The sequence below is a fragment of the Gopherus flavomarginatus genome, chromosome 12, assembly GCF_025201925.1.
Source record: "Gopherus flavomarginatus isolate rGopFla2 chromosome 12, rGopFla2.mat.asm, whole genome shotgun sequence".
NCBI lineage: Eukaryota > Metazoa > Chordata > Testudines > Testudinidae > Gopherus > Gopherus flavomarginatus.
This window is the reverse complement of record NC_066628.1, coordinates 46346155-46359104: the sequence shown is the minus strand read 5'-3', so window position 1 is coordinate 46359104 and position 12950 is coordinate 46346155. Positions and strand designations below refer to the sequence as shown.

Below are 12950 nucleotides of genomic sequence, written 5' to 3'. Positions count from 1 at the left end.
AAAGAGGTTGGATACAAGAACAGATAACTCCCAGCCCTGGAGCAGCAGCCTGGGAAAGGCTCTTATCCCCTGCATGCCTAAGGCACCTGAACAGGGTGGTAACTCCCTGCTTGCTGGAAATCCAGAAAGGTCTCTGTATCAGTCACAGCCCTTACAGACGTATGATGGAATTTGCCAGCGTGGGAAGAGTTCCTTCAGCCTCCTGGACCTCCAGGCAGCTGGGCTGAGCCAGGCGGGTAACACCTCTGCTTTAGGAAGTAAACAGGGGGAAGGTTCCGCTGATCAGACACAAGCCCCACTGGCAGGAGCTCCAAGTTCTGCTGCTGACTCCGTGCGATCTCAGGTAACCAGCTTAACCTGCATCTTAGCTTATCAGGCCTGAGGAAAGCAAAACCACCCTACAACGTCCCTGTCTCACAGAGGCACTGAGAGGTGGATTACTACTATTGTGCTTCGGGCTGGAGCAGAAGTGCCATGCCAAGCACCAGTAAGAGTGCCAGGTATTCGGGGCCCAGGCCTGAACTCCTGACTCAACCAACACTCCCACGGAAGTCAAGGAGCACGACTGGACATAACGGGAGTTTTGCCTGAGTGAGCACTTCTGGCCTGGGCCCATTGGTACTATCCCAGTTGCGTGAGTTGGAAGCAGAGGAACTCAAAGCTCCTATTTCCCCGGCTGCTAAGAGACCGAGCAGCCAAACAACGCTGAGGAGAGCAGAAAGGCAGGCTCAGTCTAATGCCCTCTCCTAGAGGCTGGCTGATGGGTGAGGCAAGTGAGGAGGCTGTTAAATAAGTCAGGCTCCAAACAGACAACACTCAGGCCTCATTGCCGGGGGAATCCCACCCAGGCCAACAAGGTTCCATCAACCTAGCAACAATTGCTAGGGGAGGTGGGGTTCCTACGCCAACGGAAAACCCCCTTCCATCGCTGCACGGGGTCACAATGCTGTAGCTATGCTGCCACAACGCCCGTAGTGTAGACGTGGCCTACGGCTGCCATTGAGCCGACTCCGAGGCTGCCACCTGCCTGCAGCTCCCCTACGGGCCAGGTGAGCTGCACCTCTCAGGATCTGGCTCTTAGCATTACCTCTTAGAACAATTTCAAACCGTTATGCCAAAAATAGGTTGGAAACAGCAGCCAGGCTGGTGGAAATGATCAGAGACTCAGTGTTGGAAAGGGATTGTGTAAGGGGAGAAAAGAGGGATATGTGAGAGGGGCACATCAGACCCATTGGCCATGCTAGAAACAACTACATTTCACCCAGTCACAGCTCCTAACCATGGTCCCAATTCTGCAAAGGGACCTTCATGGCCTCACAGGCAGATGCCTTTGCAGGATGATTTAATATTTACACAGGAGTGCTCACAGGCCTCCATCATGCTAGGTCCTGGGCAACCTCATAAAACACTGCTTTAAAGAGTTTGCAGTCTAAACTCAGGGCTGGTGCAATCTGTGTTGAAACCACACACACCTGGTGTTATTCCACAACACAGCTCAGGCTCACCCAGTTTGATGAGCCTTGAATGGGAGACAAGCTTTGAGTTCGTTAACGCCCTTATTCCTATGCTCTATGTTGCATGTGACACTGTGACTCCAACTGTTGCTGTCAAACTCTTTCCCCATCCCCCTGTAAGCAGTCTCCCCTGTGACTGGCTTTTGATCATGAAGATTTCAGAGTTCTCCAGGGGTATCACGTTCCAGCATCCCCTGCAGATATGAAGTGCAGATCACAGATGTCAAGAGGTTTCATGCTGTAACAGAACCTTTGATGACAATTCACCTTTCCTGTCAACGTTCCAGGTCTTCAGCTCTAACGCAAGAGCTCTTTCTTAGCCAGTATCTCAGGATTCAGAGTTCGCTGACTGCTGAGCCGGGAAGACATGAGCTGGAAATGCATATCAAGGGAAGAAGAGACTTCTAAGACCGCTGACAAAACTCCAGCCATGAATCGGTAGCCGGCCAGGCCAACCAGCATAAATACACTGCAAGGACTCTGTCTGGGGTCAGCTTGAGACTGAAAAGGTAACAATTTGCACTTTAGCTCTTGTGTCAAGTTACCTTTGGTATTTTGAAGATGCCTGCAACAAATATAAGGGATGGCACCTCCTTCCCTGGGATGGCAACATCCAAAACATAAAACTCACTTCCTTGGCTAAGAATCAATGCTGTTGATTGTCAGCTGTTCCTGACAATTTAGTACACTGGGGACCAAATCTCTCTAGGTGAATGTGCATTTGCGACCTTCCAAGAGCTGTGTGAAGGCTAATGTGGTGCAAGAGGATGAATCTAAGAAGTAAAGCTGGGAAAACATGGCAGTGCTAAAAGAGGAAGATGCTTTTGCCTACATAGCAAACACTCATAAGGAAACCTGTGGGTAAATAAAGCCATTTAAACTTTCTGCTTAGGGTCCACATCTATTTGAACAACACTGGAAGTTCTGACACTACAGGTATTTCTTCCAGCTCACTGTACAGCAAGAACCAGGATGGAATATTTTTTCAAAAAAATCAATGAAGCAGAGCAGCAAGTAGCTCACAAGGATCCTAGATGACATCACAAGAGTAAAAGTCTCTCTCTTCAAATCCACCTCAAGCCATATTTTGCTGATGATACAATGTAGATGGCTATGCAGCAACAAAGAGCTATTAAGCAAGATGCACACCTGCCTCTGCAGAAAATACTGCAGAACAGCTTTGCTCAATCTGCAGAATTTTGCCAAGAGAGTGTGTAATAAATGATGGTGCAAATTGCTTCTTATTCATCTCAGTGACCTACTTCAAGGCCCTACTTTTGACTGGTGAGGAGAATGGTAAAGGCACAGCAGGCTCCACTAGTCAAATATCATAAAGCAAAACAGTTAGACACGGCACATTTCAGGGGAAACAAGCTAGAAGCTGCACGTTTGCACTGGCACACAGGAGGACAGTCTGTGTAAAAGAACGCAGAGTGCATCAGCGTGTTTCTGTTCAGTTCTGATCTGCTTTCCATGGCTCTGTGCCCTGCTGTCCACTGACCTGGGCTTCCTGCAAGCTTCGCTCAGCACTGCTCTCCCCAGAATAGCCACACAGAGTACAGAAGCAGTGCAGGCTATTCCGAAGCCGGCCCAAGGAATTTGAAGGCGCTTCTACCATGTAATCCATAAAGGGTCCAACCCTGCTGGGCTTATGCAAGCAAAATGCCCACATCAACGTAAATGGGAGCTCTCTGCGTGTAGAGGCTGCAGGATCAGATCTTTAAGAGATTACACTCCATGTGCACCTCCAAACATCACCCCACAATGGCCTTCTGCATCACCATCGTTTGAGGGTGAGGGGCAACCTTCATCCACAGAGAGGTTTCCCAGTCACACCAAAATGCTGCTTGGCTTCTTCCCCAATGGGAGCAAAGCCTTTACCCTGACTGCTTTAATTGGGGATGGACATTTCACCCCATGCACCTTCCTCCTGCACTCAGATCCATCGCTCACAACTCCACAGGAATGCTCCATCTCCTCCCTGTCAGGATGTGCTCCCAACAGCATGCAGAGTCTTTCCCAGCACCATGTAGCGCTGGTTGCATTAGCAGCCCTGACAGATAGACTGGAGCGCAGCCAAGCTAATATAAAGGCATGCCTCTTTCACAATGCAGCCAGCCGCTTGCATTTCCTGGGCTTGGCGTGTTGCATCCTCCCTTCCTTCAGGGTGATCATTTCAGGTGGCGCCTACGCTCTCCAATGCCAGTTGGGATCACTGGAACAAGAGATGGGAAAGACCCATCCAGACGGTCCTTGGGACCATGTCCTTTCCAAGGCAGGGGACAGCAATACATGGCATGCTGCACAGACATTAGCTAATGAATCTCGGCCACACCTCTGTGCAACGAAGAAGGTTTAACAGGAGGACAAAATGGTGGTGAAGAAGAACTGAGGCCAACATTTCCAAAAGCATCCACTAATTCTGAATGCCCAGCTCGGCTGAGCTGCTTTATTCATCAGCCTGAGACACTGAGTGCCTTGTTTTCAGATGTTCAAAGCACTCACATCTCCAGCGGGAGTAACTGCATCTCAGTATAAGGCCCAGGGGAGGAGAGTTAATTGCTGCACCAGTCTGGGGTGGGCACAGGGATTGATGGGGAGCGTAGCTAGTGAGAACCCTATCCTGGACCTGACAAGTGTCACCTCAGCCTGCAGCACAGGTCAGAATAGCCACAAAGGCTGGTAATTTCCACCCTGATTGCAACATGCCACACCATGCCCCCTACCCTGGGGCTCCTGCAGTCAGGGGGAGAGTAAAAGTCCTGGACACAACAGCTTTGCATATACTGGGGGCTTTACAGTTGCCTGGACTGGGACTCAGGAGACACCAATTCAATTCCTGGCTTTATCACAGACTTCTCGTGTGACCTTAGGCAAGTCACTTAGTCTCTCTGGGCCTCAGTTTCCCCTCTGTACAACGGGGAGAACAGCCCAGCCCTTCCTCACAGGGGTGAGTGAGGATCATATCCATGTGCTTGGATGCCCCAGTGATGAGGGGCCCATAAATACCTAGAGAGGCACCTAAAAGCAGAGGCCACAACTGGAAAAGACTGCCTTTGGGTGTGGGCCCAGGCCCCAGGGTGAGCCAGTGGTCATGCTGGGGCAAAAGTTCAGAGCAGCAGGCTGCACTACCTCTCTAACCTGAAAGAGGACACATCAGCAATGCAGCCGATAAGAGTGCTCAGTCTCTGCCAGATTTCCTGGAGGTGGATTCCTATTGGTTTAGTGACAACAAAGAGAAATACGCTGCAGCACTGGGAAAACAAAGATGACCTTTCTGTGAAAATATCTGGATCAGATTCTGTAAGAAAGGCTGCTTCCAAAACAAGCTATTGAGGGATCACAGGAAGGATAGGGGAACAGGATGGAATCCATTGCTGACATGTCATAGGGAAAAAGAAATCTGGACAGTAAACAACCTGCACAGTTTTGCGTGTGAGTGTCAGGCAGAGAACCTCACAGGCAGGTCACCAATACACAGCCCTTCCTGATTGGTCATGACAAAGCTTATCACCCACTCATATCCGCCTGGTGGTCTCAGTCCCTAACTGACTAGAGTGTCCCGCATTCTATGAGACACGAATCAGCGGCTTGTCGGCAGTCCAGCCAGAGGCGCCTGCAAATAAAAGAGCCTGAGAAATCAAACTCTCCCATTACCCCTACGGAAAATCTCTCCTGGGGAAGGGGGAGGAGGGAGAAAGCTGGCACGCTGTAGTCTCTGCTACACTTTCAGTCCCTAAGGCTCCCAATGGTGTGCCTTTAACTGGCATGAACGTCAGGTATAAAATCCCACAGCCTTGAGATAACCTGGCCCTGTACCCAATCTGTTAGACTGGCTACAAAACCCCAGGGCTCCACCTTGTTCAATATCATCGTATATATTCCCACTTTTCCTACAACTGTCCTGCCCTTTACCTCCAGTGTGTGACTGACATTCATTAATGCCCATTTATTGAGATGTTGATTTACGTCACCACCATGTGCGTCACCACCAGATGTGGCCGGAGAGTGGAGTTCCTTAAAGACAAGCCGTCAGCCCTTCACTTGCAACATCCTGCCTTTTATTGGTCTGTGTCACACACTTGAAGTTATTTAAACCTTTTCAGAGTGTGTTGTCTTTAAATTTCCTTGTCCAACACTGACTCCTCATCAATGCACAGGGGATAACTGGATGCAGGCCAGGCTAGAGGCACTAGACTTGTAGAGTCCTGCAGATCTGCGGATTTAGCTCCACAGATATCTGCAGACCATGTTTGCAGATTGCAGATCAGATGCAGATACAACTCTTGAATCCGCGCAGGGCTCTGTGGATCTGGGCTCATGTCAGTCTAGTGACTGAGAAACAATAGCTCTGGGTGCCACGTTACCCCAGACTCCAGACCAGAGCAGTTGCACTGTAGTGCTGTTTGCTGCCCCCAGCATGGTCAGTGGGTTTCACAGGATAGTACATAAAGCTGGATTGCCCACCCCTGGGGCTGTGCAGGACTGGAGAATTTCATCTTTAACAACAACAAAAATCTGGAACTGGGTATTTCTGAGAGCCTGCAAGTGCCCTTCAGCCCCCTCCTTCTCTAATCCAGCCACAACTGTGTGCCCTGAAACTCTGGCAGCTTCCTAGAGTTATTGCTGTCAAACCTGCTGGACTGGGTCTGGTAGACGTAAAAGCAGTAGATAATCCACAGTCTCTCCCTTCACCACTCAAAGCTGCAATGCATTCGCTAACTGTGATGTGGGCTTTACACTCTTTCCTAGAGCACCCGGTCCTGGCTAACCCTCACCCACCCCACACCGGGACAGGGGACCAGGCCAGGCAAACAGTTGCTCTGATCAGTTGGAGCACAGCTTTTGTGTATAATCACAATTCCTTTCTTCCCTGTAAGGGGGATTAATCCTTGGAATGTTTTACCCAGGCTGTCCTGGCAGGGTTCACCCGGCTGGCCCTCAATAAGAGAAGGGCAAAGACTTGGATTCCACCAATGCCACACGATACACACTTTGCTCTAGTTTTATCCACAGCCCCGCTTGAGGTCAGGCAGGAACATCCCCCTGCAGGCACGCTGGCAGCGATCCTGGATTTTCCTCCACCTCCCTCTGAGCCACTGAGCAAAGGCTCATCTGTCAGGACCAAGCCGACAGATTATGGTTTGCTTCCCCGTGTTTAAAGCCGAAATGCCAGCAGTTTAGGTCACGCCCTGAGAGCACATTACCTGCTTGGGAGAAAGACTATGGAAGATCCAGGCCTCCTGATGCAGGCTCCCAGTCCTGTGCTTAGACCATTAGACCTCACCTAGGGAAAACAAAAAAGTTTTGTCCTCCTACCTCAACAGTGCAGTGCTCGTCACGTTTGCAGGTATCCTGCCAGGCCAATAAGCCAGCGCTGGAACACGATGTCCCCCTTCCCAGGTCGTTTGCTTGGCTGCACTCCCACCTGGAAGACAGACAGGTAAACTCACAGTGGCCCTTCTGCACAGGAGCTTTTCGTTAACTCAAACTTCTCCTGATACAAGGTAAAGGAATTATCCAGAGTCACAGATACTAAACAAATTACAAAGGAGGAGGATTGCATCAGAAATGTGAAGCTGTCAAGAAAAAAAAAATCCTGCAGCAAAGTGAATTCAAAGAGTAGCTTCCTTCCAGCCCCCCAGTTTCTTTAGGATGAAATTCACCCTGGGCTAGCAGCAGACCCATGCATGGCTTAATCCTATACATTTTGAGTCTTTCCAATGTTTGGGGGTTTTAAACTTACAGCGTTCTTTTTTTAGAGAAGGAGGAGAGAGAAAAGTTAGCTGGATTTCCCACTTTTGCCCTTCTTAACAAAGATTTGGGGTTGGAAAATGGATTCGATGACCCAGAGGTCCCTCCCAGACTAATTACTTCTCATCTGTTTTGATGAGCAATAGAAAAATCGCAGAGCTAGTTTCACAAGACATGTAGCTGGGGTAACATTATTTCCATAAGCCTTTGATGTTGTGTGAGAACCTAACACACAGAGAAATGTTTAGCTTGCGGTTACTGCTGATTTGGTTTTGTTTCTATGTGCAAGCCTCATGGGCTGGCTAGAGGGGCGTGGTGTACATACGTGTGTTTGTACAGTACCAACTGGAAACAACTCCAGTACATGAAAGCTGCACCCTCCAGATTGCTGAAGTATTCATACAAACACATATCTGCCAGGCCTGCACCTTTAAACTAAATCCCTTCTGACCACATTACAAACAATTTCCTCTACTCTTAATTACCCACTAGTTCATTTCCCAACACACCTGGGTCTACCTCTAGCAAGGGAGGAAATATAGTCCAGTGGTTAGAGCTCTAGCCTAAATAAATCGCCAGGACCAGATGGTATCCCAAGAGTTCTGAAGGAACTCAAATATGAAATTGCAGAGCTAACTGTGCTTTGTAGACTAATCTATGTCTTAAACCAGCCTCCGTACCAGATTTTTAATTTGATCCTCCATAATCCAAATAAAAGGAGGCCCTTGTATTTTTAAATAAGGTTTTGCTTGTACCAAGTTACAGCTGGGTTAACCGAGACACAATAAGGTCAAGAGATTTGTAAACAAACCCATAATGAGTCATAGCAGGCAGCAAGAGAGAGTCAAAGGAATATTCACTAGCTGCGCTACCTATACCACGTACTGTGGTGTGTTTAATTACACAGGAAGCCAGAGCAGCCTTCTGACAGGCTCAGGGTGACATTTTCAGTAGTAAACACTACGCTGAAACAAAACAAAGAAAACAAAAAAATCCACGTGGATTTTTCTCGTAATAATGGTTGCACAATTGTGTGATGCCATCAAATTACAAAGGTCAAGGCAGCAGAGAGTCTTGTGGTACCTTATAGACTAACAGACATTTTGGAGCATGAGCTTTCGTGGGTGAATACCCACTTCGTCAGATGCATGTAGTGAAAATTTCCAGGGGCAGGTATATATATGCAGGCAAGCTAGAGATAATGAGGTTAGTTCAATCAGGGAGGATGAGGCCCTGTTCTAGCAGTTGAGGTGTGAAAACCAAGGGAGGAGAAACTGGTTCTGTAATTGGCAAGCCATTCACAGTCTTTGTTTAATCCTGAGCTGATGGTGTCAAATTTGCAGATGAACTGAAGCTCAGCAGTTTCTCTTTGAAGTCTGGTCCTGAAGTTTTTTTGCTGCAGGATGGCCACCTTAAGGTCTGCTATAGTGTGGTCAGGGAGGTTGAAGTGTTCTCCTACAGGTTTTTGTATATTGCCATTCCTAATATCTGATTTGTGTCCGTTTATCCTTTCCCGTAGCGACTGTCCAGTTTGGCCGATGTACATAGCAGAGGGGCATTGCTGGCATATGATGGCGTATATTACATTGGTGGACGTGCAGGTGAATGAACCGGTGATGGTGTGGCTGATCTGGTTAGGTCCTGTGATGGTGTCGCTGGTGTAGATATATGGGCAGAGCTGGTATTGAGGTTTGTTGCATGGATTGGTTCCTGAGCTAGAGTTACTATGGTGCGGTGTGCAGTTACTGGTGAGAATATGTTTCAGGTTGGCAGGTTGCCTGTGGGCGAGGACTGGCCTGCCACCCAAGGCCTGTGAAAGTGTGGGATCATTGTCCAGGATGGGTTGTAGGTCCCTGATGATGCATTGGAGAGGTTTTAGCTGGGGACTGTATGTGATGGCCAGTGGAGTCCTGTTGCTTTCTTTCTTGGGTTTGTCTTGCAGGAGGAGGCTTCTGGGTACACGTCTGGCTCTGTTGATCTGTTTCCTTATTTCCTCATGTGGGTATTGTAGTTTTGAGAATGCTTGGTGGAGATTTTGTAGGTGTTGGTCTCTGTCTGAGGGGTTAGAGCAGATGCGGTTGTACCTCAGTACTTGGCTGTAGACAATGGATCGTGTGATGTGCCCGGGATGGAAGCTGGAGGCATGAAGATAGGCATAGCAGTCGGTAGGTTTTCGGTATAGGGTGGTGGTAATGTGACCATCACTTATTTGCACCGTGGTGTCTAGGAAGTGGACCTCCTGTGTAGATTGTAGAAAGGTCAAGGCTTTCTACAAAAACTTGGACACCAGATAAAACAGAAGATTTCCTTGCAAGTAATAACAAATCCATCCCAACAATAGGTCAAAAACTAGGACGTTTCCAGTAGGGAGACGGCACTGCTCCCCCTTTCAGTGTGACTTCCAGGCGAGGTACAAAACAGAGGGAACCGCGCCGGGGGACACCATCCCCATATGCCTGGGAGGGGTGATGGTGGGTCCACTGCTTCCTTTCATAGCAAATTCAACACATCTCCAGCACCTCCTCAAGTCCAAGGCGATGCAGCTGACACATGTCAGGGTTCCATTAGAGTAACAGCCCACCCAGGTTCGGGTGTAACAGCTAAGGGCCCAACCAGCCAGAGATGGGAAGACAGTTTCCCCAACGGTTTGGGGGCTGCTGCAGAGGAGAGGCAAAGTTTTTATTCTGATGTACAGAGCTCACGGAGAGGGTGGGAAAAAGCCAAGACTGCAGTATTGCTATTCTCCCTCCCAGGAAGGGCCTAATCTAAAGCCATCAAAGTCCCTGGAAAGACTCCTGAGATTTGGATCAGGGCCTAGGGAAAAGCCAGGTTGCTTGAAAAGTGCTTTCACTAATAACCAATGCTCTTTCGTAAACTTGCCAGCTAGTTTCAGGCCTCACCCAACCCATACAAAAAGCCTTGTCACCACAGGAATGACACTCACAACACTGACAGCCTCCCTTGTTCCCCTAAACCTCTACCCAAAAAAATCCCACAAACACCCTCTCCTAATCAGAGATTTGAGCCCAAAAAGGGAGAAGTAGCAGAGACACCACGAAGTCCAGCAGGGACAGATTTTATACGGTAGGTGCTCAGGTACTGCAGTAATGGGCGACAGTCTAGAACAGGCAGACAGATCACATACTCTGGGGATGTCAAGATAGGCAAACCACATCCATAAGAAGACAAAAGAGACCTGAGGCAATAGAACAGAGATCAGCACCTATAGGACTGAGATGCTATAGAACGAAGATATTAGCGTCACATAGGCACTTCGAAATATCTATAAATATTCCTTTTTGTATGAAGTTTAAGAAGGAACCTAGAGGGATTTTAAAAATCACTGCTCCTGGCAGGTGTTTCTATATCCTTATGGAATCTGTCCCCTTTCTGTGAGGTCTGATCTGTAGGGTTGTCTGTGAGCAGTGGGTTTCTAGCCCTGGTTTGTTCTTGTAGGGTTGCGAGTGGGTGCTAGGCTGTCTGTTGTTATCATAGGCTTGGTTGCTCATAGGTGTGTTGGGTTGTTGCTAAAGATTTATTTTTTTAATTAGTTCAGAAGAGAATACAATCTCGATTTGCTGATTTTTGGGAGATGGAGAAGGGGAGAGAAAAAAAAAGTGATAAAAAAAAATAACCAAGCAAGAATGGCAAAAAGATGCAAGGAAGAGGGAGTACCCCTTGTTTGGCCGGCCAGCCCCACAGCCACCTTTTCTCGGAATCCCACATCAGTTTCCTCTGGGCCTCTACTATATTTGGAAGATGTCAGGAAATAGATGAGGAAAGAGATGCTGCCTCACTCCGCTGTCCCCTCCCCTTCCGTCCTGGAGCAAATGAGGAAATGTAACCCGACACGCAGTCACAGTGCGTAACACAAGCAGAAGCGGGAAAAGCCTGAGTCATGCTGGAGACTTTTGGCTGCTTCTGTGTAAATAATCAAAGCCACCACACAGATGGCTCCACTGGAGACAGCAAACACTAAAACCACACCTCCATACAGTTAGATTTTAGGGTTTACAATGACACACACTTACAGGCCTGATTTCCAGAAACACAGGGCACCCTGAACCCCTACAGAAGTCAGTGGGAGCTCAGCATTTCCAGGACAATAAAATCCAAGCTCTAAAGTAATTCTCAGCACAGTTAGAGCACAGGTCTCAGCTTGGGTCACCTCAAGAAGTAGGTGGACTTGAAGACCTTTTATATGCATCTCTCAGCATCCTTCACTGTCAGGGCCAGATTATAGTTTTATATCTATCTAGAAGCTAAAGTATATCACACTACAGGCCCAGACCTAGGGGCTGTCAATTAAAAAATCATGTTTGTAACTATTGTGCAATAAGAGAAAAGCTTGAAATATGAGCCATGTGTGAACAATACCTGCCTGAGTCTGCAGACAGCCTAAGACAATAGCTCCAAGAGGCGCAAACTTCTCCAGTCATCTGAAGGCTGCTGCTTCCATAAGAAGGGGTAGGGCCATGCATGGGGCAGGGGCCAGAAGGCTCCATGGACATGCGTCCAGTGCCCCAGATTGCCTTAATTCAGCCAGATGCCCTATGACATTTTGGGGAAACACCTGCCATTTAGTACTAGCTGGTCCACGCTAAAGGAAAGAAAATTGCTCTTCAAAAATTGGAGCTCTGCAGGTAAATCAGTCCGTGCAGAGCTGGTCCAGCAGTAGCCAGACAGCTGGGAGTGAACTCTGCCAGAGGCAGGGAAGTGTCCTATCTCTCCCTTCTACTTGGTGGCCAGATTTGAACAAGGGCCTTCCAGGAGCAGGTCCCTCCCAGCAGGTCACATGTGATGGCTACTAAGATGGTAACAGCATTGCGAGCAGCCTTGTCGGTTACCTCGTTGCCTTTGCCATGCCCCGGAGAATGGGCCCACGCTCCCTGCAAGCTCGCACTTCTGAGCCCAAGGGCCATTGTCTCCTGGAGGAGAGAAAAAAAAACCTCGCTGAGTAACAGCCTGAGACAGACAAGTTGGACTGAAACACAGCGAACGAGTCAGACCATGGAGGCCATGGGAGACAAGCCAGCCTCCGTCCCTAGGGCACAATCTCAGATCAGCTCCATCACAACGAAGCGTTATGCTGATTTTCACCTGGGAAACTGAGCGAGGATGGCACAATCTCACACAGGTTCCATGGTTTATCCATATTATCTGGTGGCCTCTCTGAATTGAGGGTGCTCCAGACAGAGCCCCCTGATGTTTGGGGGGAAGTGGGGAGCTGCTGCGGATGATATTTTCTCCCCATGGGGGAGCTCATAGGCCCTTTAAAGAGGCAGCCAATCCCCTGCTCCCCTCCTCTGCAGTGCCTGACGGCTTTTTACCTCGGCAGGCGCCTGAGTGAGGACTGACTGAACGGCTGACAATGGAGGTTAGTTTCAAATAACAGGGCCATGTTTCCTCAAGGGGGCTGAGCTTCCACTCAGGAGATTGAGTCTAAGATGGGGGAGGGTGGCAGGGGGGACAAGAGCAATTTGGCGTTAATGAGCCGCAGAGCTGTTCCTGTCATCTGAATGGCAGTGAAGCAAGACATCCTCGTTAGGGAGGCATCTCAGCAAGAGCGGATTTGGGTTTTTTAATTAACAGGGATTTGAGGTTTAATTTGTGGACATGGATGTCCAGGTTCATCCCCCCCGCCTGAAGCGGGGCAGCCTGGGGAGTGGGGAGATGGTTGGA

At 48.7% G+C, this 12950-nt stretch overlaps 1 protein-coding gene across 6 annotated transcripts in view; it reads right to left on the bottom strand.

Annotated features, from left to right (window-relative positions):
• Positions 1-12950, bottom strand: part of ARSG (arylsulfatase G) — an 81100-nt gene that overhangs the window by 14076 nt on the left and 54074 nt on the right. For all 6 annotated transcript variants that reach the window (XR_007768988.1, XM_050920657.1, XM_050920654.1 and 3 more), the window contains 2 exons: positions 12116-12196; positions 6834-6942 (listed from right to left, as the gene is read on the bottom strand). Coding sequence is in view for 5 of the 6 variants with exons in the window: in XM_050920657.1 (XP_050776614.1) it covers positions 6834-6942; positions 12116-12196 (190 nt within the window). In the remaining variant the exon portion in view is untranslated. The remainder of the gene's footprint in view (positions 1-6833; positions 6943-12115; positions 12197-12950) is intronic.